The sequence below is a fragment of the Chaetodon auriga genome, chromosome 22 (genome assembly GCF_051107435.1).
Source record: "Chaetodon auriga isolate fChaAug3 chromosome 22, fChaAug3.hap1, whole genome shotgun sequence".
Classification (NCBI taxonomy): Eukaryota; Metazoa; Chordata; class Actinopteri; order Chaetodontiformes; family Chaetodontidae; genus Chaetodon; species Chaetodon auriga.
In genome coordinates this window covers 16,134,836-16,159,608 of record NC_135095.1, presented here as the reverse complement: position 1 = coordinate 16,159,608, position 24,773 = coordinate 16,134,836, and the positions used below count along the sequence as shown (strand labels likewise).

At 43.7% G+C, this 24,773-nt stretch overlaps 3 protein-coding genes across 12 annotated transcripts; 1 reads left to right on the top strand and 2 right to left on the bottom strand.

The window, feature by feature from the left end:
* Positions 1 to 224: 224 nt before the first annotated feature.
* Positions 225 to 5,537, bottom strand: LOC143314749 (tetraspanin-9). Its single transcript, XM_076721867.1, has 9 exons — positions 5,370 to 5,537; positions 4,192 to 4,238; positions 3,479 to 3,558; positions 3,165 to 3,356; positions 1,936 to 2,010; positions 1,734 to 1,835; positions 1,336 to 1,467; positions 791 to 874; positions 225 to 692 (listed from the first exon to the last, which is right to left on the bottom strand). The coding sequence occupies exons 3-9, from the start codon at positions 3,539 to 3,541 to the stop codon at positions 621 to 623; spliced, it is 720 nt and encodes a 239-aa protein (XP_076577982.1). The 5' UTR covers positions 3,542 to 3,558; positions 4,192 to 4,238; positions 5,370 to 5,537; the 3' UTR covers positions 225 to 620.
* Positions 5,538 to 5,844: 307 nt separating this feature from the next.
* On the bottom strand, positions 5,845 to 18,442 carry LOC143314748 (endosome/lysosome-associated apoptosis and autophagy regulator family member 2-like). The gene is made up of 22 exons (XM_076721866.1): positions 18,175 to 18,442; positions 14,515 to 14,635; positions 14,239 to 14,428; positions 13,992 to 14,139; positions 13,774 to 13,863; positions 13,581 to 13,686; positions 13,289 to 13,438; positions 13,030 to 13,118; positions 12,154 to 12,334; positions 11,225 to 11,353; positions 10,884 to 10,974; positions 10,581 to 10,683; positions 10,262 to 10,399; positions 9,445 to 9,717; positions 8,734 to 8,907; positions 8,453 to 8,642; positions 8,280 to 8,376; positions 8,105 to 8,206; positions 7,852 to 7,978; positions 7,220 to 7,398; positions 6,595 to 6,757; positions 5,845 to 6,276 (listed from the first exon to the last, which is right to left on the bottom strand). Exons 1-22 carry the CDS (start codon positions 18,280 to 18,282, stop codon positions 6,205 to 6,207), a joined length of 3,021 nt encoding a protein of 1,006 aa, XP_076577981.1. The 5' UTR covers positions 18,283 to 18,442; the 3' UTR covers positions 5,845 to 6,204.
* A 4,703-nt stretch (positions 18,443 to 23,145) lies between these two features.
* tnnt2c (troponin T2c, cardiac) lies at positions 23,146 to 24,055 on the top strand. Of its 10 annotated transcripts, none has more exons than XM_076722325.1 (2): positions 23,146 to 23,174; positions 23,274 to 24,055. In XM_076722325.1, exons 1-2 carry the CDS (start codon positions 23,146 to 23,148, stop codon positions 23,971 to 23,973), a joined length of 729 nt encoding a protein of 242 aa, XP_076578440.1. In that variant the 3' UTR covers positions 23,974 to 24,055. The 10 variants fall into 10 exon arrangements, with proteins under 10 accessions (XP_076578440.1, XP_076578439.1, XP_076578438.1 ...); XM_076722324.1 differs by having other exon boundaries at positions 23,146 to 23,202; positions 23,290 to 24,055; XM_076722323.1 differs by having other exon boundaries at positions 23,146 to 23,202; positions 23,287 to 24,055.
* Positions 24,056 to 24,773: the final 718 nt, after the last annotated feature.

Below are 24,773 nucleotides of genomic sequence, written 5' to 3'. Positions count from 1 at the left end.
AGCAGGCAGGAATTTCATTATCAGCTCCGAAACAAGAAATGGGTAAAGGTGATCAAACGGTTGATTGATTGATACCATGTGACCTTTGTTAAAGTTAAACGTGACCTGATGCTCACCCTGTTTTTATCCTTCAAATCAAAGAGCTGCTGTCTGACAGTCAGGGTGAAAGCAGATAACAGAAGAGTGAAGAACAGTAACGAGGTCAACGAGTCCGTGCTCATCGCTACGTTTGTGCAGAGTGCTTTTATTGAACATGTTAGTACACACAGCTTGTTTTACTCTATCTGAATAGATCCAATTCTGCTTAACACAGGTCTGACTTTAAACAACCAAGATAAAAAAACCCCTTTTCTCTCAGCTCCGACTGTCACAGGCCGATCCTCATCACAAACAGTTTACACGAAAACACGCGTTATAGTGTTGTTTTCCGAAGCGAAATGTAAGAAAGACTAGTTGAAATGCTATTCACAACAACAAGTGGGTGGATAGATGAAGGAATGTGAGATAAAAGGCTGTAGTGACACACAATAACTGGCTTATTTCAACTATAAACAACAGTGAGGGTAACAGACAGATATATTCATGTCCCCAAAACCAACAGCATGGCTGCGTTCATCCCGTCAGGCTTCATACTTCTTCCCTGCTCGGTGGATCTGTTGGTAAAGCGTCATAGAGAAAGCCATGCCGAGGAGCTGCCAAGCAAAAGGACAAAAAAAAAAAACAACAACAACATTACAATAAATAAACAAGTGCTGTCTGAGGGTTAAAGACTATGTAAAGAGGAGCTTACCTGTATGACCAACACACACATGGCGATGGTTCCCAGAAGGTGTTTGTTGTCATCCAGCCACTCCTCCACCTTCTCATAGCAACCCTGAAAACACACAGCAACAGTAATTAGAGAGGGGGGGGGGGGGGGGGCAGAGCACCCTCAGCTCTGATCAGTTATTAACGACACAGTGAAGCTGAACGTGAGGTTCTATTGTTTTGTTCCTTATTTAAAGGAACGCTGTAGAAACATATTGCAGAGAGTTTAAGATTAGCGCCACTCTCAGATCTGTAAAGTATTAAACTATAGTCAGCAGCCTGTTAGCTTAGCATACTGGCTGTAAACAAAGGCATGCTCTAAAGCTCCTAATGAACACATTATATCTTTGTTCATTAAAAATGATTGAGCCTCAGAGGTTCTAGTGGGCAGATCTATTTTTAAACCATGCGAGCTGCTTCCAGTCTTTGTGGCTTCATACACAGCAAACAATCATGCAACAATCAGCAAGAAAGCAAATATGTGCATTTCCCAAAATACCAATTGTTAGACTTAATGGCCGCACTGACCCGTGTCCAGAAGGTGTTGGAGGCGTTGCGTCCGCAGCCCTGGTAAAACTGCTGGCAGCAGCGGTCAGGCACCACGTTCTCGTGCAGGGCGGCGTACCAGTCGTTATGGTTTATCACGCCACAACATCGCCACTGGTGCACAGGCAGGAGGGAAGGAAACCGTGAGGCGTTTACTATTAACTGAAGAGCTAATGTAAATTAAAGCTGAGGGTACTAAGAGCATCACAGGATGATGAATTAAAAACAAGAGCTCCAACACTTAAATCAAAAGAAATGGAAGAAACTATCGAACTTTTTAAAATTCACTCCAAACAGGCAGAAGGCTCGGTTGTTAACTTACTGGTCAACATTAACTTTTCCAGGCTTAAAACAAAAAGCTGTCTATGTGTGTAACACACCTCTCCCTGTATGGTGTTCCATGCATCCCTCAGGCCGGCATTGTTGTCTGTGTTGTACAGAACCAGCCCTTCTTTCAGGTCCCGTCTGGCATTTTCACTCACCTGGGCAAACAGAGGTGAAGAGGTGGACCATGGGATACGTAGGCAGGCATGCTCATGTACAGCAGGAGAATAAATAAATGTGAATGTTGCACAGTCTTACCTTGTCAGTGTAGACAAAGAACAGGATGAGGAGGATGAGTTCAGCCAAGAGGATGACCAACAGAACGATGAAAAACTGAAGAAAATTATAAGAAAAAGGAAGATGGAAAAAAACCTTCCATGTTAACATGAGCAGAAACATGCAGGACACACTAATGGTGCATTTTAGTTACAGGAAACATGAACTACATGAATAAGTTGGACTTGATCCTGACTTTTCTCATATTACCACCATAACAATCCCTGTAGAAAAAAAAAATATAGCAAACAATATACATGAACTCCCAAAATGTTTAGATGACAACTTTTTCTACATCATCGCTTTTCACCAGTGAGTTGCCGTAACGTCCGACACAACCTGAACACAGCATAACACAGCATAACACAGCTCACTAAGCTCTTGAAGAGAGAGGCCCGTGGAATTGCCAATCTGCTGTAAACAAAGCAGAATTTATCCGAGCACTTCACAAATCTACATCAGATTCAGGCACCAGCCCTGATGAAGCCTGGATCCGTCTGGAAGACACAGCCACACCAGCTCAGCTTTCAGCGGACTCTTCTTTCTCCCACACACCTCGTCCTGATGGACATGGAGGTGGCACGGGCGCACTCATTTCCAAAAACTGGAAATTCACTAAGCTCACTCCTCTAAGCAATAACTCCTTCTTTGAATTTCATGCAGTAATGGTCACTGCTCCCATTGAGCTGTACATATTGGTCTTATATCGCCCACCTGGGCTACTGGAGAACTTCATAGCTGAACTGGACAGTAGTACAGGCTACTCTCAGCCGTTCCTGAAGGTGGCACCCCACTGATTGTCATGGGAGACATGAATAGCCATGTTAACAAACCCCAGGCGGTCGACTGGGGTTTTGCTGTCCTCATTCGACCTCAAACAGGTCTCCACCGCTCCCACACACCAAGCGGCCGGTACTCTCGACTTAACTGCGATTCAAAACTGCTGCACGGCTAAGCTAACCGTCAGCCCCTTATATGTATCAGACCACTTCTTTATTTGACTCTGAAGGCCAAACCTCGCAGCACCTGTGTCCGACTGGACCAGAAATTAGCCTCCTGGCACTGACTCTTGTTGTTCTCTCCTGCTTGTGACATGAAAAGCTCATACGTACGTCACTTTGGATAAAAGCATCTGCCAAACGACTAACTGGAACCAAAACGGATCAAACAAAAACACCGCTGATGCATCATGGGAATTGCAGTGCACTCACACTCAGCAGCAGGCACTTGTTCTCCTTGATGGCACCCAGGCAACCCAGAAAACCTGTCACCATGACGACGGTGCCGAGGGTGATGATGAGGTTGGCGGCGGAGAGCGACGGGAAGGAGGGCGACAGGGTGGCGAAGCTGCCCTGCGACACCGACAGCCACACGCCGACACCCAACAGCCCACACCCGCCCAGCTGAAACACACACAGGAAACTCAGACACTTCCTGCTGATCCAATCAGAACACTTTGACTGATTTCACTGCTGATTTACGGTAACATCTAAAGGACATGTGTGTGTGTGTGTGGAATAATTACCCAGAAGAGCAGGTTGAAGAGGAAGAGCATGTATTTAACGCAGCAGATGCAACCACGAGCCATGACTGAACCGACAGCCACTGCAAGAAAGTATTTCAAAGGAAACGAGAAGCAACTTTAATCAAAGGAAAAGGCCGAGATTATTCAAACATGTTGTCTGTTAGTCAAGTGTCAGCACTGTGCAAAGATAAAGACACGAAAATGCTGAATTTTAGGGAGTAATGTGAACTTTTCTGATATAAACTCATGTCACATATCAATCATAATGACAGGGGTTAGAGGTTTTTTAGGGGGCAACGTCTGGCACCTTAGACTTAACTGATAGAGAAATTCTTTGGTGGCGGCAGCAGATTAAACATACACATAAACATCAAATGTATATATAATAAAGACGAATAAGGATGAGAATAAAACTAAGAGAAAAATCTTCTTAAAAAACAGAACTCACTATATAAACACAAAATAACAGCAATTTTTACTGTAAAAGTACATAAAATATGACTCCTAAAAACGTAACTAAGTATATAGTCACATAATATGTATTAGAACATATAATATAATACCATATAATTAAGTATAGAAACACAGAATAACAGCTATGGGCCAGTCCAGTGGTGGTTGTTAGTTGTTTCCTGTTACATCACTCGACCTGTAAACATTTGGCCGGAGAGTCATGCAGAAACCACATCACAACAAGGAGGAGAAAAACTCACCACTTCAGGAGGAGACGCAGGAGAACGGAGAAGCTGGAGTGACCAACCTGTGACACACAAGCAAGTAAGTGAAGGAAACTCCCCACGGTCAAGTTATTTTAATCAGCAATGACTCTGCTGATTATTTTCTTGGTTAACTGATTAGTCACTTGGTCAATAAATACGCTTAAAGTGTTCATTATTTTCTGGAGCCCATGATAATGTCTTCTAACGAACAGACCAAAACCTAAAGACACTTCGTTTACGGTGATGAAACAGAAAAAAAAGCATCAACATTTGAAGCTGTAGATCAGAAACTGACTCAACAATTGATCTGTTTTCAGAGCAGCTTTCTGTCAGTGGACTAATCAATCAAAGAATCAATCAGCTGATTGTTTCAGATCTACACCAACACATGAGGGTCCCCTTGATGTGTTTCCTTTAGTGGACAGTTCACCTGAAAGTTTTCTACCTGTGAATAGTAAAGAAACACTTTTTCATCTACAGGAACAAATAAAACGTATTTTCCTTTAATATACTCTGAAGCGTTTATTTAGGAGAATCTGCTCAACACATGAAGGAAAACTTCATCCTTCAGTGAATCAGAAAAACTAATTTATAGGAATAGAAATGGAGATAGATGATTTTCATTGGACAGGAAGGCCATGTAATCTGAGAAGTGACTGAAGCTGTCAGACAAACGGAGTGGAGTAAAAAGTGCTCGTCTAGTTATACTACAGGTATAAAGCTGCAAGACACGGAAATACTCTAAAGTACAAGTATCTCGAATACAGGACTTGCATGTACTTTCTACCACAGGACGCAGTTCACGTGGTCTCTCCAGGAATCTCTTAATAACACGTTTGCATCTCTGTTTCAGACGAACAAGCTTTGTTCGTGTTTTATTTTGTAGTTTTTATCTCTTGAGCAGCAGCTTCTGGCTCGTGCCGACGTGACGTCACTGGCCTGAAGTTCAATTTGCGGTTTTTACGAAAGTCTGCGCAGAAAAAACAAACATTGAAAACTGAGCGTTGGCATCGCGGACAAACACGCAAATTTTGCACTTTGAAGAAAAACAAAACGCGACGATTTCCGCCGAGAAACGAGTGAACGGCGGCCCTGCGGCTCAGGCCGTGATTGTTTTCATGTCCATGTCCTCGAAAATGAGACGAGGACACAAAGGAGGGAGAGTTTCTCACCGCTGGCTACGACCTGGAGCTCATCTTCACGTTAACGTGTCGAGTTTCAGCCGCAGAAAGTTTCACATGCCGACTTGTGCCGCTTCCCCTCACAGCGTCGCTCCGCGTGGACTCATAAATCCGACGGCTGAGGACTGAGGAGTCGCCTCTGAAGTTTCGTCGATGGCCGGAGAGGAGGAGGAGGAGGAGGAGGAGGAGGAGGAGGAGGAGGGTGACTCCGGAGAGGGCGGAGCACAGCGGAGGGAGGACCCGGAGCGAGGCGTCACCGTCCGAGCTGGAGAGAGAAGGACCCGCCGGGCGACGACCCTGACCGTCAAACATGCGCCGAGTGCTCCATCATCACGGCGCAGTCACGCGGATTTATCAGGACGCACCGACTTCTGCTCAGTGATCAGTACTTCAAAAAGTACTACATTTTACTGTTACTTCTCATGTCACACCTGTGTTGCACGAACTCTAAACAATAGCACACAAATCCCGAATTAAACAGGACTTTAATAAAGGTTCATCATTATAACATTGATATAAATACGTGACTCTGAACGGAAAATAATAAATAAAAATACAAAACATGCAGAACAAAAATAATGAAACATTAGAAGCGTGTTTGTCTTTCGGTTGCCTCCCTGGAGCGTCCATGACGTCACAGCCGCAGCGTCTTTCCTGTGTATTCCAGTCAAGGAGTAAAAGCCATCGTCCAGTTTTTGCCAGCATCTGAATGGCGACCGTTTTCCAGTGAAAACTGGGGTCTGCGGAGGTGGAGGGCAGTGATACGACCACTGACTGACTGTTCCTCCAGCGCTGACCTCCTTCCTGTCTGTCTGTTGTCGTCTGTTTATCCCAGGACCCACTGATCAGGCTGGGACGAGTTCAGCTGCACAGACTCGCTGCAATCTCCATCTTTGTGCTGAAAGATACATGGTATTTGAATACTACTTCGACTGTTACTACAACACAGAACTTACATGTTCGGCAGCTGTGGACCTGTGTTGCCAGACTGGGTGGTTTTCTGCCCAGTGGGACTACTTTTTAGCCATTTAGGCTCTCTGGATGTTGGTTTGTGAAATGTCTCATTAGCTGAAATTTTGTACAGACATTCATGGTTCCCAGAGGATGAGCCCTAATGACTTTGGCCATCCTCTGACTTGAGCCACACCACCAAAATAGTGTGTATTACTGTTACAAGAAATGGTTGAAACTTGTAAAAAAAAAAAAACCCACACACCTTGTTAGCTATGGCCCGGAGTTTCCCCAGCAGGGAGGGTTTCTGGGTGTAGACCACGTCGTCTTCGGGTTCCTCGCCTTCAGCCAGGGCACAGCTGTCTGCAGCTGGAAGCTCACACTCCTTGTTGGCAGACATCACCAGGCGAGAGTACTTGTACTCCAGCCTGACCACAGACCACAGGGACACCGTCACCATGAGACAACATACTGTTTGACATGAAGTCCAGTGTGAAGGCGTTTGAAGGTGAGCACTCATACAATAATTATTATGTGCAATAGTAAAAAAAAAAAACACTGCACTTAAAACATGTGCAATTCTGAATTTTTCCCATTAGCAATATTCTTTTCCACTGCCCCCCCCCCCCCTTTTTGTATAGTACGTATGTATGTATGTGTGACCCCTATTAAAACCCAAGATTATAAGACTAAAATAAAAAACAGCAAATCAAAGTAAAAGTAAACATAGTGAATAAGAAAAGTGTACTCCTTCAAAGAGTCTGAGCCTTCACCATCACTGACCAACAGCTGCTGACGTCTCTACCTTTAAATAACAATTCACCGTGATCTTAATGAGCACGTTGACTGAGACTGCTGGTAGATCCCGATTGGCTGATTGGTTGGCTAACCTCTTGTTTTTCTTCCAGAAATAACACGTGAGGGAGACAAGCAGCACGGCCACGAAGGCTCCGCCGCCAATGCTGACCTTCAGCCACAGAGCGATGGCCTCACACGGAGAGGAGCTCCGAGGAGGCAGCGACACACCTTTGGTGCACAACTTTGGCTCGTTCCACATGTACAGAGTTTCCTGCAGGGTGACAGGTGGAGATTTAACTTCATAAATCAAATGATGGAGCAGACAGATTTCTGATGAATGAACTTTCAAAATTATTACCTTGCAGATACAGACTCAAGTAAAATAGTTAAAACTAGAATGGGTTTAAGTTATAGTACAGTACAAAATAACTTTTTCTCTGGGGAAAAAAAAGCATTTTTCTGAGAGTTTTTGTTGTGTTTTTGTCAAAATTGAATGATGCAATTAATAATGCAGTAAAATCCAGTCACACTGAATCATTTACATCTGGAAACTAAAATAAAATTCATTGAGGCTTTTTATTGGTATTACATGAAGCTACTAAATACTGTAATAATAAGAAATAATTCAGAATTCATTCATATACTGCAGAGTATATGTTTGCTATTTAGCCAACCAACTACTTGGATGGTTTAATTATACTTGAGGTGTGTGTGTGTGTGTTACCTGCACACATCCCTTGCACGCCCCCTCTATCTGATGGTAGTCGTCCTCGGTGCAGCGTGGACAGGCACTGGCGCTCTCCCACAGGAAGTGAAATGTGCATCCATCACACGTTCCTGCAGGACAGGACCTGCAAACAAACACACAGTGGTTAACATGTTCACCCTCGTATTAATTAATTAAACTAAAGTGAAATACTTGCAGTACATGTTTGTAAAGAGACACAGTCTCATACAGTGAGTGCATCATCAGGTACCTGGGCACAGAGAGCTCTCCTCGTTCAGGCTTCTCGGGGTTACAGCGAACACTGATGACTGAGCTGCGACCCTGATCACATGAGGCTGTTGGCTGCGTCGACCTGAAACCAAAGAAGGACACGATTAGGACTTAAACACAACAAAAACAAACGCACTCTGTTTTTCATACTGCACCTGTAGAAGAAGTGGATGTCTGGAACATCTTCTGAGTCCTTAGGAAAAAGATCTGGTTTAGCGTTCACGCCGTCGAGGGCGGTATCAACTGTCGCTCCTGGAAAGAAAACCCAAATGTCAAATCCAGCATTTCCAGCTAACGATCAGATGCTGCCATTTAACAAGCCTCATACCGATGAACGTATCTGCAAGGCTGATGGACTGGGAGGAAATGGCCATCCTGAAGCCCCGCCCATCTGCCGGGATGACGGTTGATTGACAGATGAAGCTGTTCACTGAGTTGACAAACTGAGCCGCGTCGCTCTGGTCGTCCTTGCTGGACACGTAGGTGACGTTATCTGTGCAGACAGCAGCCCTCTTCCCCTGCGGCAGACGTGCACGTGGCATGAAAATGATCTGCTAGTTGCTCTGGCTACGCTCGATGTTTCCCTGCTATCACGCAGGTGTGAATTACCTTGTGGCCACACAGGCTGATGTTGAACAAGTGGAGGTACTTTGTGCCTTTGGAGGTGAAACTCGGCCCGACGGTCAGCGAGGCCGCGTCGCTCAGGGCGCTGAGGTCAAAGGTCAGTGTGCGGTTGTTCACTGTGTGGGTGAAGGAGCAGTCGCTGTGGCACCGAGAGTGTTCCTGGAAGAAAAGGAGATACATGAACCCTCCGCATGCAGTACTATGATGTACTATGGACAGCACTATGGACCAATCCATGAAGAGAGCTTCAAATGGTTCACACTGATTGATATGATGCCAACATAATATTATAAACCATGACTTTGGGTGTGTACTTGATTCTGATTGGCTGAAGGATATCCATTAATTCCTGATAATCGACACCTACTAAGTAGTTCCTGTGTTCCACTGTTCTAAATTAATGTCCAGCCTGTATCTAAAATGATTACAACAGTGAGTGACTTCAACATTTCTGTTAACCTATCTGGAGAAAAGGACAACTTTGATGACTGATTGTAATGTCATGATTGTTCCTGATATAGTCAAATCCTGTTACCATGGAAACTAAATTATGGTTTGTGATGTAAGTGGGATAATGTCCATCCACGGTGTCCATAATCAGGGATTAATGGAGGCCACTATGCCATCTATTAATTGTGTCATATCAGCGATAGCATCAAATGATACCCAGTCTGAACACAGAGCAGGACTCTCTACCTTGTTGCTAATACTTCCAGGCCCACAGGCGACACATGCGTCCTGGCCGTAGGTGTGGCGTCCTGCCAGGTGTGTGTTGGGCGGGCACTCCTGACATCGGTTGGTGTCTCTGTCAATGAAAAAACCAGCAGGGCAGGGGACGCAGGAGGAGCCCGCCTGCTGGGAGTTCTGAGGTACCAGAGCGCAGGCCCGACACGCCGACGCTAACCCATCCACAACGTTGGTCACACTGATGGAGTACACCTTCACCATGTCTCTGACGTAGCGCCGCACCTACAGACATACATACGCTAAGCTGGAATTGATTTTTTTTTTGGTTGTAAGTTTTAAGTTAAACAACACAAAGTATAAACTATTTGTGATACAAATACATCAACGTCTTTTGAATAGCTGCGTGAGAATGACATGATTATGAAAAAAAAAAGTCTACAGCCATGCTACACAATGGCTTTGAGCTAAGTGCTAATGTTAACATGCTAACCTACTGTGTTATTATTGTTTGTATGTATTGATTTTGTTACGTTTTGTGTGTTGTGCTGCATTGCAGGTATTCTCTTCAAGTTTTGTATATTTTTACCACATATTGGGTCTTGCACAGGTTACGCTAACTAGCTTAGCCAATAAATGCTGTGTTACGTGGCAGTTTCACACCATACCTGTCCCCGAAAAAATGCTTCAGATAAATATGCTAAGAGGCTGATGTTTAGCAGGTGATGTTTATCATTTTCACCTTATTTTGTGTGCTAGCATGCTAGGATTTACTAATTAGCACTAAACATAAAGCCAAGGCTTTGTTTAACTTTGTGTGTTCACTCACGTCCAGAGCATGGTTCGTCCTCTGGAAGGCCCACGTATACGTGACAGAGTCGTTCCTGGTCATGCTGTGCGAGTATGACTGCTTCCCCTTAGTGCCTTCCCACGACTCAACCACTGTGGTGCTGTTACTGTTCACATCCTGCAGGGGGCATCACAGTTAAACAGATGGGAAAATATGGGTTGGATTACTGAACAGCAATATGCAGAGTGCTGTAATAAGGTGGCCCACAGCTGAAGACGAGCACGAGTACTCTGGCTTGCTGGTAAAGTCTGTCACCAAATGACTACCCTCTGCTGCAAACACACAGCCAAGCACGCACCATCATGAAGTAGAGCTCACAGTCGGCGGAGCAGATGGTCTCAAACACAAAGGTTATCTGGCCAAACTCACTGCCGGTCATCCCTGAAAGAGAGGCTGGGACCCTGCCACAAAAACACAAACACGGAGATTCGGATGACACACTTTTAACATGATTGTACAAACTCACAGAAATATGTTAAAAGCGGATTTCAGCAGGAAACGGCTTCTGACAACAACAGTTTTTTTGCTGTTAAGTCAAGTGATTTTCTCTATCCGTCCACCAGATCTGCCACACAGCCATCATGAGAGCACACGTACTTACTTGAAGCCAGGCACATGCAGGGTGAGGATGAGATAGTCGTTATCTGAACTGCTTGCTCCACTGCGAATGTGGTCCCCTGCAACCTCCCACCCTGATGGACAACAGATATGATGCACTCACATTACACCTCATTCATTCTGGATTACAGATCGCTTCCTATGTCGATGATTTATTATGTTGTTGCCTCATTATTCATCATCCATCAGAAAATACAGTTAGTTAGAGACAGTTAGTTTCTTTGTTAACAGTACATAGATAGTATGCAGGTAATAGTTAGTTAGTTAGTATGTAGCTAATAGTTGTGTAATGTATAATGTGTGTACAATAGTATCACAGCTCACCGTTCATGTTGTCACATTTGGAGTTTCCCACGTTGAAACACGAAGTCTTCATGTTGGAAGGCAGCACGTTCCACCATTTGTACTCGTAACCTAACACTGGCTCTGTACCTGCAGGGCACTCAGTGCAAGCTGGTACACACATAAACACACACACACACACAAGCTTCATTTAGATTCAACAATGACATTTTCCTCCATGGAAAAACATTATTTGCACAGGAGCCATCTTTTCAGGAGTGGAACATTATGAATAGAGTATTTATGTACGTATGTATGTAGAACTGCTATGATCAATTCACTGTCATTTAATAAGCAAAAATGACAAACATTTGTTTTTTCCGGCTTCTAAAATGAGAGGATTTCATGCTTTTTTTTTTTTTTTGCTATATATGATAGTTAACTGAATATCTTTGGGTTCTGGACTGTCGGTTAAATAAAACAAGACCAGGCGATTAAAAGATACATTGAGAAAAGAAATCAACATAATAACTGGAATGAAAATAATCATTTGTTCAACCCCAATGCTATGGAAACTAAGACCTTCAGTAATTGTTCATTGGTACAGTATCTTTTTTACTTATGTGTGTATTTACTATGTATGCATATGTGTACATACAGTACATATATATACTGCAAAAAAATAAATATATCGCACATATGTGTTTGTGTATCTTTTTTTATATTTATGTGTTTTGTTTTATAATTTACCTATTACACTGGGTCTATTTGTAAATGAAATTAATTTAAAAATATGAATTAAAAAAGTACATTTATGAGGAACGCACATGTATGAAGCAATAGAAAAAAACAAGTCATTTATTTGACTTCTCTGAGATAAATACAGGTTGTGAAGCTCTGATTCGATGAATACAGCGACAGCGCCTCGGTAACAATACATGCCAGGTGAGGACAAGTGTGGGCGGATTTACCGAAGGTGCCATCTGAGTGGGTTCCAGGTGGGCAGGGCAAACAGGTGGAGTCGTTGCTGTTGTAGAAGCCGGGGTTGCAGGGAGGGCAGGGCTCTCTCACCCCTGTTGCAGGCAGCTCCATAGCTCCCGTGATGTTCTCCACACAGATCTTTGGCTCCACCCAATGATACAACACCTGCGTCTGTATCCAAAGAAACCATAGAGGTTATGATCAGGGGCAGGAAGTACGTATTTTACTAGACACTGAGATCCATAAAAATGGACAATAAAGCTTGGACAACTCAAAAATAAACAATACCATTGACAGTAGAGGGATGTGTTGCTTCTCTGTTTTTTCACAGTCTTACTTACTCTTACTCAGCGCTTTCAGAAATGTGAATCAAAGCAGACCAAGGTTGTGGATGAGTGCCAAGGAGGCTGATTTAGGATCAGATGACATGCGAAGCGCTCACTAAGCTCTTCATCATTTCCTTTCTCATCGCATTATGTAACTTCTCTGGTTTCTCATAAGAGCTGACAAACATCGTCACTGCAGATGATCAATGTAAATGTAATGCAGTGAAACACTTCAGACGAGACAGGCGGCGCTGTGTGAATGCAGGAGGTTATTTACCATGTGCTCTTTTGTTAAGTGTTGTTCCAAATGAAAGACGAACGGGAATTTTCATGCTGATCGTGTATTAAATGTAAAATGAATCAAGTGTGTTTGTGGTTGTCAAGTTTTCACTGGATTGTGTTGCTTTGTTTGAGAATGTTAAAAATTCAAACTAAAAACAACTAAATTGTGAACTAGTCAGTGACAACTATCACAAAGCTCTCTGTTCTTTGTGGCTGTGTGCAGGTGTGTGAAATGCAAAACACGTGGATGCTGCTGACCTTCCCTTCGCTGTCGCAGGCCGTGTGGATCGGAAAGTAATCCTTCTCTGAGCAGGGTGGCCTCACTTTACACTCTGCCCATCCTTCATCTGAGAGAGGAGTGAAAGCAGAGGAGACATGATGATGCAGAGAAACAGGCTTAAAACCAAGAAGTTTTTCCACAGGCAAGGAATCTAACAAAAAAAAAGTACTGCAAAAGTCAAAACTCATTAATACAAAATAGTACATATTTTAGTCGTATAGTAGTAAATGTACATACGTGAGTAGTGGTGTTCAGGGCAGGGCATGCAGGAGGACGCGCCCTTCACAGAGAAGGTGTTGCTGGGACACGGCTGACAGGACGAGGAGCCGGGGGCAGAGCTGAACCAGCCGGGCCGGCACGGAAAACACTCTGACGTGTAGGCCACACCTGTGGTGACATAAAGCAGCACAACATGCACAAACACACAAAAGCACATTTTTACCCTTTAAACTGACACAGGTCTTGTTTCATTTAATATAAATTAGTGTAAAATAATTATTGCCATATTGTGTGTCTAAGTTTGCTTTACCTTCTATTTGGATGTTCTTGAGCAGCACAGGTTTGACCATCTTCCCTCCCACCAGGATGCCAGTGGTTCTCCAGTACAGGATGTTGGTGCCAGACTTCAGATTCACCTAAAAACACAAAAGGCCATGCACACAGTGAAGCACACAGAAACCATGACAGTGTCTTTACTAACACCAGCAGGGCCAGATACTCACTCTGTGTGTGTCCCATTCTCCATTGTTAGTGACTTTAATCCACTTCTGGTCATCAGTCTGGGCCATTTCCTGACACTGCTCGTTCTGGACCTGAAAACATGTTGACATTGGAAATTAGCAACAAAATACTACACTATTAACAACACTATTTATTATGAACAAAGAGGAATGTCAGAGGGAGCCAGCGTTAGCCTGATATATTGGCAAATGAGGCTTACATAGAACTCAAAGAAGATGTTGTTGTCGGGATACTGGTAGGTGAAGGAGACAGAGCCCTGCTTCTCCAGGTGGACAGCATAAATCAAAGACACTGTACACTCATCACGGTTGGACTCCAGATACACACCCTGTGGCATCCATGATGAGCTGCCGCACAGACAAAACACACTCAGCAAAACAGCAAAAAGAACAATGGGTGGATACTGTATTCTTGGTTATGATTACATTTATGAGTGTCTGCGTCACCTGTTACAGGCCTGAATGTCTTCTCCATTTGGCCCGGGGTCCAGGAAGCTGGCCAGGCTGGTGAAGCCTGCAGGGATGGCGTCCCACTGGTCAAAACGGAGGCCGCTGCCTAGCGAATAGGAGCCAGCCACACACGGTGTGCACTGCTGTGTGTTCATCTCTAAATACTTCCCAGCCGGACAGGAGAAAGCTTTGTGACAGCAAGGAAGAAGAAGGGTCATATTGACATGTGAATACACACACACACACACACACACACACACTGGCAGTTCTTACAGCAGTCTGTTCCTCTGGTTGGAGGTGGAAGGTCTGAGCAGGAGCCTGGATTGCGAGGGATGGCGACCCTCCATCGTGACCCTGTGCTGTCACACTCTGTGTACTGGTAATAGTAGTCCGTCTGCAGAGCACACATTCAGACACATACAGAGATCAATACGCCATCCAGTCTGTGCACTTTTATATGGATGGCGAAATCAGTCGGTCAGTCCAGCACTCTGGCCCAGCTTAGCAGCTATCTGATGAATTAGCTTTAAAGTTTGTATAAACATTCATGGCCCCTAGAGGATAAAGTTTACTGGTTTTAGTGATCCCCTGACTTTTCCCCTGGTGCACCATGAGGTTGTCTCAACAACTATTGGATGGACTGCCATGAAATTTGGTTCAGACATCCATGTGTGTAAACTAAGATGGTGAACATGGTAAATAATGTAATGAAACATTAGTGTACTAGCATGCTAACACACTAAACTAAGATGGTGAACATAGCAAACAATGTACCTGAACATGCACATGTTAGCACGTGAACGCACTTAACAGAGATGGTACACACGCTAAACACTGTACCTAACTATTAGCATGTTAGCATGCTAACACACTAAATCAAAAAACTGGTAAAAACTGTACCTAAACACATGCGTGTTAGCACATGAACACACTAAATTCAGATGGTGAACACGGTAAATACTGTACCTAAACATCAGCGTATTAGCATGCTAACACACTGTGAGAATGTTAGCATGCTGATGTTAGCATTTCGCTCAAAGCACTGCTGTGCCTCAGTACAACCTTACAGAGCTGTTAGGGTGGTTATACATCCTTTGGTTTTGCTATCCAACCAGACACGCATGACATGATGTGCAAAAATATATTTAAATTCTTTACATTATGTTACTATCGCACCACGTCGAACACAGACACATCTAAACCCTCATGTGACTGCACCTCCTGTCTACCTGGAAAACCAGTGTTTTCAGTCACATGCAGTACTGGACACACATGACTTGGTGCAGGCATGAAGCTGATTTCATGTGAAAACAAAACCTTGTAATACAAAAGGGAACATCAGAGGGGTGGGAGGGTGCCCGGGGTGAAAGTGATGGCTGACCCCGATCACCATGGCAACCAACTGCTGGAAGAGCAACGGTCCATTAAGAGCACGACAGCAGGTCATCTGCACAGTCGCTTCTTTCCAAGGACCGCTGGGCGTGACGTTATGTTGATCATAAGAAGTGACTGAACATTCATTTAGAAGAACATTTTGTCCAAAGTCCCTTTAAGCTCCACAGGAGCGAGCGAGAGCGAGCGTCGTCATCTGGAGTGTGTTCAGTGATTCAGCTGAGTGCTGAGTTTTTTTTTTTAAATTTATTATCTTTTCACCTCATAAACTATAACCTTACAGATTGCAGACTGGCATATTTTATTTCCTCTGTTTTTGTGTCTGTTTTCCATTATAATCTATATCCTATAATTTAATTTGTTATTTTATAAGTTTTAAAAAAAAAATCCTCACTTGAGTATATGTGAAAAACTCAAGCACATTGTACTACAGTGGTATTTAGATGTGGACTTTTAGCAGATTAAATACTGAGATTCAATCTCTTACCCTTTCTTACTCATTTTACCTTTCAAAATTGAAAAGCCAAAGACTTTAAATCAGTTTTCTACTTTATGCAATCCTCTGAGAATTAAAGCAACAAAGCCCATAAGTACGTCTTCCTTTGTGCTTTTAATGCGACTTCCTCATGTCCAAAGCTTTGCTCTGGCAGATCTCCATCTCCTCCCCCGAACCTGCTGTTGACCTGGGCAGACAATCAGCAGAGCATGCAGGCAGCTGGCTGCAGCAGAGCGCTGACATCTGAGCAGCAGCTAATCAAACTGCAATAATCTCAGGAATGACCTGCGACGTGTGAACGGGAGAATTAATCAGACACACAGGGAGATGGTTTACAGATACAGGACGTGTGTGTGCAGCACAGATAAGCTGTGAGCTCTTTCTAAATGACTAATCACCTCTCTGCATCAACAAGAATGGCCATTCATGCCGCGCACCCCCAAAACACACAAACAAACATACACATTGTGGACTGCCAAGTGAGAGGCAGACCACTTTATTAGCATGTAGCATAGCAAGGAGTTTCACCTGCTGCGCTGGTGCTAATGTGCTGACGGGGGAGAAAAGGTGAGGCTGATGAGAAAACCGATGTGGGCTAATGTGTTTGCTGGTCGCCTGGGTGACTCATGCCTGTTGTCATGGAGACTGATGGGGGGGGGGGGGGAGTTGTGACAATCCATCCTGAGTCACCTGGTTGAAGGACTGGAGGTTTCAGGATCTGTGTTGTGGTCTCTTGGTGACTGATATGTATATTGTATTGAATGTTTAATGCTGGAAAGCTTTAAAACATCTAGAAAATAACAAAAATGAACTGTGATGCGGGGTGAGGCAGGTGTTATTGATTTACAATGCATGATTGGTGATTTAACCCAACATCCATTAACAATCCCAGTGAGACTGATTGCTCCTGAATTCAGCTCTTCATTCAGTGCAGATTCAGATCAACAATACAAATATAACCAATAAGTGCATGATGTAATATTATTGATTAAAACTTTATTGATCCCCAGGGGAAATTCACAAGCCATCCAGCAGACAAATACAAACTAACTCCACCTTTACCAGCTTCAGCATTAATGTGATGCACACTTTTATGCATCACTGATAATCCAATAACATAATAATTATGATATAACGGATCATTTTGCATTATGAGTATTTTTGTCTTTTGGTACTTAAAATTCTACTTCAAAAATTTGAATCCACCTACCAGCACCTATGAAGCTCACTGACATTATTATTCATTTAATCCATACAAAACCTAAGTGTAACAACTACAATTTGTGGTGTTATGGCAGGTTATGCTGGCCGGAAGAACAGCTGGTGCATTCCAGGTGTTCTGTTTCCCCAGTGCTAAGCTAAGCTAACAGGCTGTAGATTATTATTGAAAGGACAAACATGAGAGTGGTAGTTTTCTCATCTGTTTCCCAGAATTCACCTTGTCTTTACATCTATTGTGGTAAAATATGGATGCTAATGTGAAACTGAACTAAACAATTGAGCTTTTTAGACTGTATTAACAGAGATAAGATTTGGTTTCATACATTCTGTAACATCTTCACTTTGCTTCCGGGCCCCATTAAAACACTCGAGGATCCCCGGAAGTCGCTGAACCTCGAAATGCCCTAAAGGCTGCCAGCTTCACAGACTGAACCCTGGATGCTGCGTCCACAGTCCACCACCATGAAAAAACCCCTGACGGCACTGCCCGCTTCTCTCTCCTCCTCAGCGGGTAACTCTAGTCAGGCTGGCCGGCAGAGGCTGCCCAGAGGAGGAATGGAGGCAGCAGACAGCGTCATCTCGTTATGGAGCGTGTTTATGGTCAACATGAAGCGCATTTTAAGCCGATCAGCGGCATACATGGCCATTTTCTTCACTTGATCATCGCTTTAAAACAGGTGATAAATCACTGTAATTTCTAGATGACAACAATTACTAAAAAATAACCAGTAAAACACTTATATCTGCCTCTCAAAAAGCACTTGTGTTTTGAAGTAGCTTCACGATATCAGAAGATAATTACAATGAGAGTGAAGCGCACGCACCTCATCGCACGGCCGCAGGTCTCTGTCGGCGGACGCTGATGGTGTGTGAGCGGTGATGATGAGTAGGAGGCAGCGGGAGAACCACGAGGCCCACACCTGCTCCCGCATCCTCGGCTCGGATCACAAACAGCCGGCTGTCCGCTGCCTGGAGCCACAAACATGAAACAGGCCGAGCGGTGAGTGATCCTGTGGAGCTGTGCCTGTCATTGATGCCTGCCTGTCTCTCACTCACCCTCCACCTACACCGCCGTCACACGCGCGGTGCACTAATTGAACTTCCGGTCCTGGCTTTCAAATTAAAACCCATCTCTAGAATAAAGAGAGAATAAACATTTGAAATGAACAAGGTGTGGCACAGCGTGATGTTAGTACTAATTGCTATTACTCCTATTTCCAATTACTGTTATTACTATCTTATTATTATTGATGATCATTTCCTTCAACTAGCATAACTGTATTCCTTTACACTCAATGCAATACTATTAAATTATGAATATTTCCATTTGGTGCATGGTTCCAGAGTTAGCTTGATGCAAAATCACAAACAAAATTTTTATCATACTCTCTGTGCTTTCAAAACTCTTCAACTTCAAAATAATAATCATTCAACAACAGAAAAATGTCTACACTGTTAAGAAATAATTATAAGTGGTAGGTTAAATTTAATTATTCAGCTTGTTTGCTCACCTTTTCCTACCTTTTTCATTGTGATTGAAGAATCCGTTTAGTAGGGATGAGCAAGTACACCACTATCTGTATCTGTATCTGCATCTGTTAAACCATCTAAATGATCTGTATCCCTATCTGTACTCGGAGTGGGCGGGGCCTAATGAAGATGGGTGGGGCTTAAATCGATACATTATTTTACGTCTGAAATTGATATACAATAAAAATATTAATATAGGCTACTTTGTGTGTTCAGCTATATGCGTGTATGTGTGTAAGTGGTCTGTAAGACTGTTTATTTTTTAATGATCTGTGTGAACTTGGTGATTCATGCAAACTTCCAGTGATGTTCCAGTGAACAGGGAAATAATATGTCGCCTTGTTCACTGCATTCTTCTCAAAAGCACCGCGTTCAGTACGAGCAAAGTTTTCCAACTGACTTTATATCACCAGCCAAACTAAGAGCAAGCAGATGGTAAAAAAACAAACAAACAAACAAACAAACAAAAAACGACGGACTAGAGGCAGTGACCGACGCGACACGAGCCGTTTCCAGCTCTGTCTTGTCAAATGCACCGCGTACGTTACGAAACAAGTTCACCAAGTAACTTTAAATATCATACAAACTGAAGTAGAGGCGACCTGAAGCAAACCTTAAGGAGTACTGAAGAGAGCAACGTGAGCTAGAGACGCGTCTGAGTAGGGAGGGGCGGGCGCTGTGTTTGACTGGCCAATCACAGAACGTGAAGACAGTTAGTTACCCAATGAGGATTTTTCTTCAGCATGCGCGCGGATATTGACGAGTTTTACAGGTATCATGCTCGTACTCGTCAAAAATGCTTTATCCGTCTGAAACGAGTATCCGGCTTAAGCCTAGTGCTAAAGTACCTCATACAATTCCCATGTCCCCTCATTTGTTATTAGCGGTTGTACTTGTTCTAATAAAAAGTCGAAGTCCTAGGATGTCATGTGGAGCAGTTCTTTAAATCCAGTTCTGTCGTTTGCCTGGTTAAAAATGCCAAAAGAAGAGGAAAAAAGTGTTTCTGTGTGTGTCAAGCTTCTTAAGGCTGTGTGGTGAAGCTAACCTATAAGCTAGCACAAGCTAGCATGGAAGCACTCACAACTCAACTGATGAATGAGGTAAAATGAAGCTATTGATATTTTATTCCCTCTCAAGCTTAAATGTCAAAGCTAACACAAGCTAGCAAGGAAGAATTATCACCTTTGCTAATTGATTATGTAAAATGCTGCTGTATTGATGGACATACTCCTTTTCTGAAGCTTAAATGTCAAAGCTAAATTGCTACTTAAGGGTTTCTGTCTGTTTCAAGCCTCTTAAGGCTATGCATTGAAGCTAAACTATAAGCTAGCACTAAGCTAACATGGGGCATTCACAACTCAAGCAACTCAAACACAAGCTGAATAATTTGAGTCATATCTGTAAATACATACTGTATATGCTAGTTTACATTAACTACACTATGGCTAAGAGGACTAGCTATAAGTAAATGGTAAAAACACACTGCAGCTAAGAGGCCTGGAATGAACAGTAAAACTAAAGTTAGCATCAGTTAGGTAATTAGCTTAACTGTAGGCCCAGCATGATGTGTGGTTTGGGGTGCTGAACTAATCTTAAAAAGTAGTCAATGTTGTTTCATGTGTTGTTGTTTCATACTTAATGCTTTTCCCAACAAGTAAGAATTGCTTCTAAAACCTATTACTAAAGAGTTTCAGAGACGATGCTTTGGCTGAATTTTTGCACATACAGCCATGGGGCCTGTGGGACAGTTGAAAAATGAATCAATTCCACTTTCTAAATCTGAGGTTTTCTTTTGGTAGCACACACACAATTGTGGAAAAAGAAGTAGACGGAAGCTGCTGAGGATACAGCTGCAAATTCAGTCCTGGCGTCTGCATGTGTGGCGACGGGTGAGTAAAGAGAGATTTGTATGGTCAGGATGGAGGAGTTCACCTTCACCTTTGTGCTGACTGGAAATGTGAAGTCAGGTGTGTAAGGTCAGAAGCCTTTAACTTTTTTTTTGTGACAATGTCTATAACAAAACAGACATATTGATATTTGCCTGGATTTACGTGGATAATTAGTGGGCTTAAGGTTGAGGGGACTGCTGTGGGACACAACTGTACTGCACAGTTTTGACCACACGAGGTCACTGTGCAACCAGGGTTGTTTGCTTCTTTCCAAACTCAGCACAGAAGATTTAACTGGCTTTATTATTATGAAAATGTCCACGCAGGATGTCAATCTCTCTTTACCGTTTTTGTTTTCAGTTTGATGGCAGTGGCATTGAATGTAAACATACAGGAGTTTTAGTGCATCAGTCTATTTGTTCATTTTGAACTGCGTTAAATAGCAGACAGTGTCACTATTTATAGACGTCATTTGGTGCCTTTCTCTGCTGATAGACACAGTTGTCCCTTGCCACCAACAACCAAGAGTGCCTTGATTATACTGGGGCCATCTGCTGTCCTCATGTTGTGCACAGGCATGTTTTAGTGGAGCCTAGTCCACTCTGGGACGAGACAGGCGTGGGACATCCTCACAGGCATTGCAATTTGTTTTTTGGTCCTCTAAGGCAACAATTAGCCTTCTTTACTTCAGTCAGAGTTCCAGAAGATTTATTTTACTGAAATTTAACTCTCTGGAGATAATGTGCTGTCTGCCACATCACAATACTGCCACAAGCTTTATCCTAAGGAGGCGCATGGAACAATTTAATTGGGATTCTCAGACGCAGCAGAGCACCTGTCTCTCCCTGTCAGTCATCTCATCCTCTGAAAGCTGTGTTTGTCCTCCTCCACTCATACGCAAGACGTGGGAACACAAATTCTTGACATCAGCATTTAAATGTTGCCGTGTGGGAGCAATTACACTTTAATCCAGCCAGCGCCGAAAGCAGAAAGCCTGCAATAGCAAGAATGTTTTAATTACATTCCAAAGTGGAGACAGGACTGGAACGGTGATGTTGGTCGTGAACGTCATTGTTGTCAGTGAAGGTCCTTTGTGCTGCTTAGTGTTGCTTTTCTTTACAGAAATAACTGTTGGTACACAAATACTAATCTTTAAAATCCACTGACTGACTGACTGCTATAATAGTAACATTACAAAGGGCTTCAGAGACATCAAAACAGATGAAGACAGTGAAATGAGAAAGATAGAACTCCGATTCCAAAGATTGACAGTTTAATTTATTTGAAGGTGATACAACAACGTCAAGACTTTATGTAGCCAAAAAAAAAGCATTGTACTGTCTTTTAAAAGCAACAAGTAATAAACTCCACAATAAATCAATTAAAATAGAACAAAATGAAAATGTAAATGTAAGATTAAATAAGATGCATAAAATGAAATAAAATACAGTTAGAGTATAATAATATGTTGTAAGTTGTCCCAGATGTTACAAAGGAAATAAAGGTGTAGTCGAGAGAACAAAGAGGAGAACATCACTGTTTTTAACTAATGTTTGAAAGCTTGGTGGTCCCATCTCTGAAGGCCCTGCTGGGTTTCCGTTTTTCAGGAGGTCAAATCAGAGTGTGGTCTTCTAACTCAAAAACAACATCTTAGTGTGTGAATGCTACAGGACACAGGCTATTCAAGGTGATGGCTCTTTGTTTGAAATGTGACAGCTGTAACTTCCCGTCATTAAAATCCTTTCCGGCTCTGACATGCTGAAGAGATTCCTGTGTGCTTTGTCAATGAAAGTTTTTAAACCCCTCACGCGATCACAGTGGATCCGTGAGCTCCTAAACTGTGACTGCTGTGAAACATCCGTAGACTTTTATGAGTTGTTGTACATTTTCTCTGTTTATCCTCCATATTTCTGCTTCCACATCTCCATCTCTTGTTGGCGCCGGAGGCTCGGGAGGCCTTTAAAAGTAAGGATGTGATTTGTTCTGGATGATACTCTGTGCTGCTTTGTGGGGCCGGAGAGCACAAGTGTGTGTTTGCATCTGTTGTGTATCTGAAATAGTCTCTCATCTTGTCCTTAGAAAGGAATGAAGAGTGCTGCAGGGTCAGAGTAGGGAGCAGGGGGGGTCTGTCGGGGGGTGTGTTGACAAGACTTGGATGAGGAGAAAATAGACTACTCCATCTGTCTCAAAATCTGCCCTGCTGCTGACCTACACTCTGGAGACTTTGCTCAGCCTACGGTCACATGGTGAAGGCAAACCCTTAAAAACCCCCAAGCTGCACGCCCAAGACCCCGCTCATCACTCGAGTGCAGGACACCAGCTGGTCTCGGTGTTCATCCTGCTTTCTCCTCCCCAGAAAGCGTCCGAGGTGCCATCATGTCAGACACTGAGGAAATTGTGGAAGAGTATGAACAGGAGGAGGAGGAGGAGGAGGTGAATGAGGAGGAAGAAGAAGAGTTTGAAGAGGAGGAGGAGAAGAATGATGAAGAGCATGCAGCAGAGAGTGAGCACGAGGAGGAGTCCAAACCACGGCATAAGACAACTTATTTGCCAAATATCGCTCCTCCAAAGCTCCCTGATGGCGAGAAGGTGGATTTTGACGACCTGCACCGCAAGAGAGTTGAGAAGGATTTCAACGACCTCCAGACCCTGATCGAGCTGCATTTCTCCACCCGCCAGAAAGAGGAGGAAGAGCTTGTCGCGTTGCGAAACCGCATCGAACGCCGCCGGTCCGACAGAGCAGAACAGCAGCGGGTCCGCGCCGAGCAGGAACGCCAACGCCAGGCGCGTCTGGCCGAGGAGAGGGCGAGGCGCGAGGAGGAGGCAGCCAAACTGCGAGCTGAGGAGGAGGCGAAGAAGAAGAAGATATTCACCAACAAGTCCTTCGGCGGCTACCTGCAGAAGGTGGACCAGAAGAAAGGCAAGAAGCTGACGGCACGAGAGGAGAAGAAGAAGGCCCTGATGGAGCGCCGGAAGCCGCTCAACATCGACCACCTGAACCAGGAGAAGCTGGCGGAGAAGGCGCAGGACCTCTGGCAGTGGCTCCATCAGCTTCACGCCGAGAAGTTCGAGCTGGCCGAAAAGCTCAAGAGGCAGAAGTACGACATCTACGTGCTCCGCAACCGAGTCAGCGACCACCAGAGGGGCTCCAAAGCATCCAAGACCTCCCGCGGGGCCAAGGGCAAGTCTGGCTCCTGGAAGTAAGGGCCACTCCGTCACATCTGGACGGCCAAGTTGTTTCTGGACTATTTGGTGCCTCTTTTCCATGTTGTATCATAAAAGCTATCCCAGGGATTGTGTATGTATAAATGTCTGATTGATCTAAACTTTGAGATGCTGGTATTCACCAGTTCATCTGTTCACAGGCTGTGGTTGATTATTAAACCTGATGAATGTGTGCTGGTGTTCACTCCAGTTTGCTTCGTGGTTGTTTTGTCTTTGCATATCTGTACAGTTTGCTCTATCTGCCCACAAACGTTTTCCTCAATATAATTGTGATCAAGAATTCAAAGTATTTCTGATAAATCGAAACACATTTTGATACGTTCAAGTCAGGTGACATTACTTTTTAAACTCAAACCCAAGAAACCTCTTCAGACACGTCACCATCTTTTGAAAAGGTGCCTCTCAAAGCAGACAGTGTTGAATTGTTGTAATACTTCATTATATGAGTGGTAAGAAGTGTCATTTTGGCAGTGAGGGTGGGGCTGTGTTCAGACCTAACAGGTGCTGCACAGCTGACTTTTTAAGGAGCTAATTTGGTCTCTGAGGCTCAGGAGCAGCAGTGTAGGCCTGCAGTGTTTCCAACAAAAAGACCCAACTGTTGGCTGAAAGGTCAGACCCACGACCCCGAGAGTCTGCTGGAGCTTTACAGGACAGAGGGGCGTTTGGGGTCTTAAGGGTTAAAGTTCATCTCGTCTCCTCCTTTTGAACATAAAAATTAGACAAAAGTACTTCAGAGTCACAGGTATTCACATTTTTGGCGTCAGAATGATCTTGCTCTC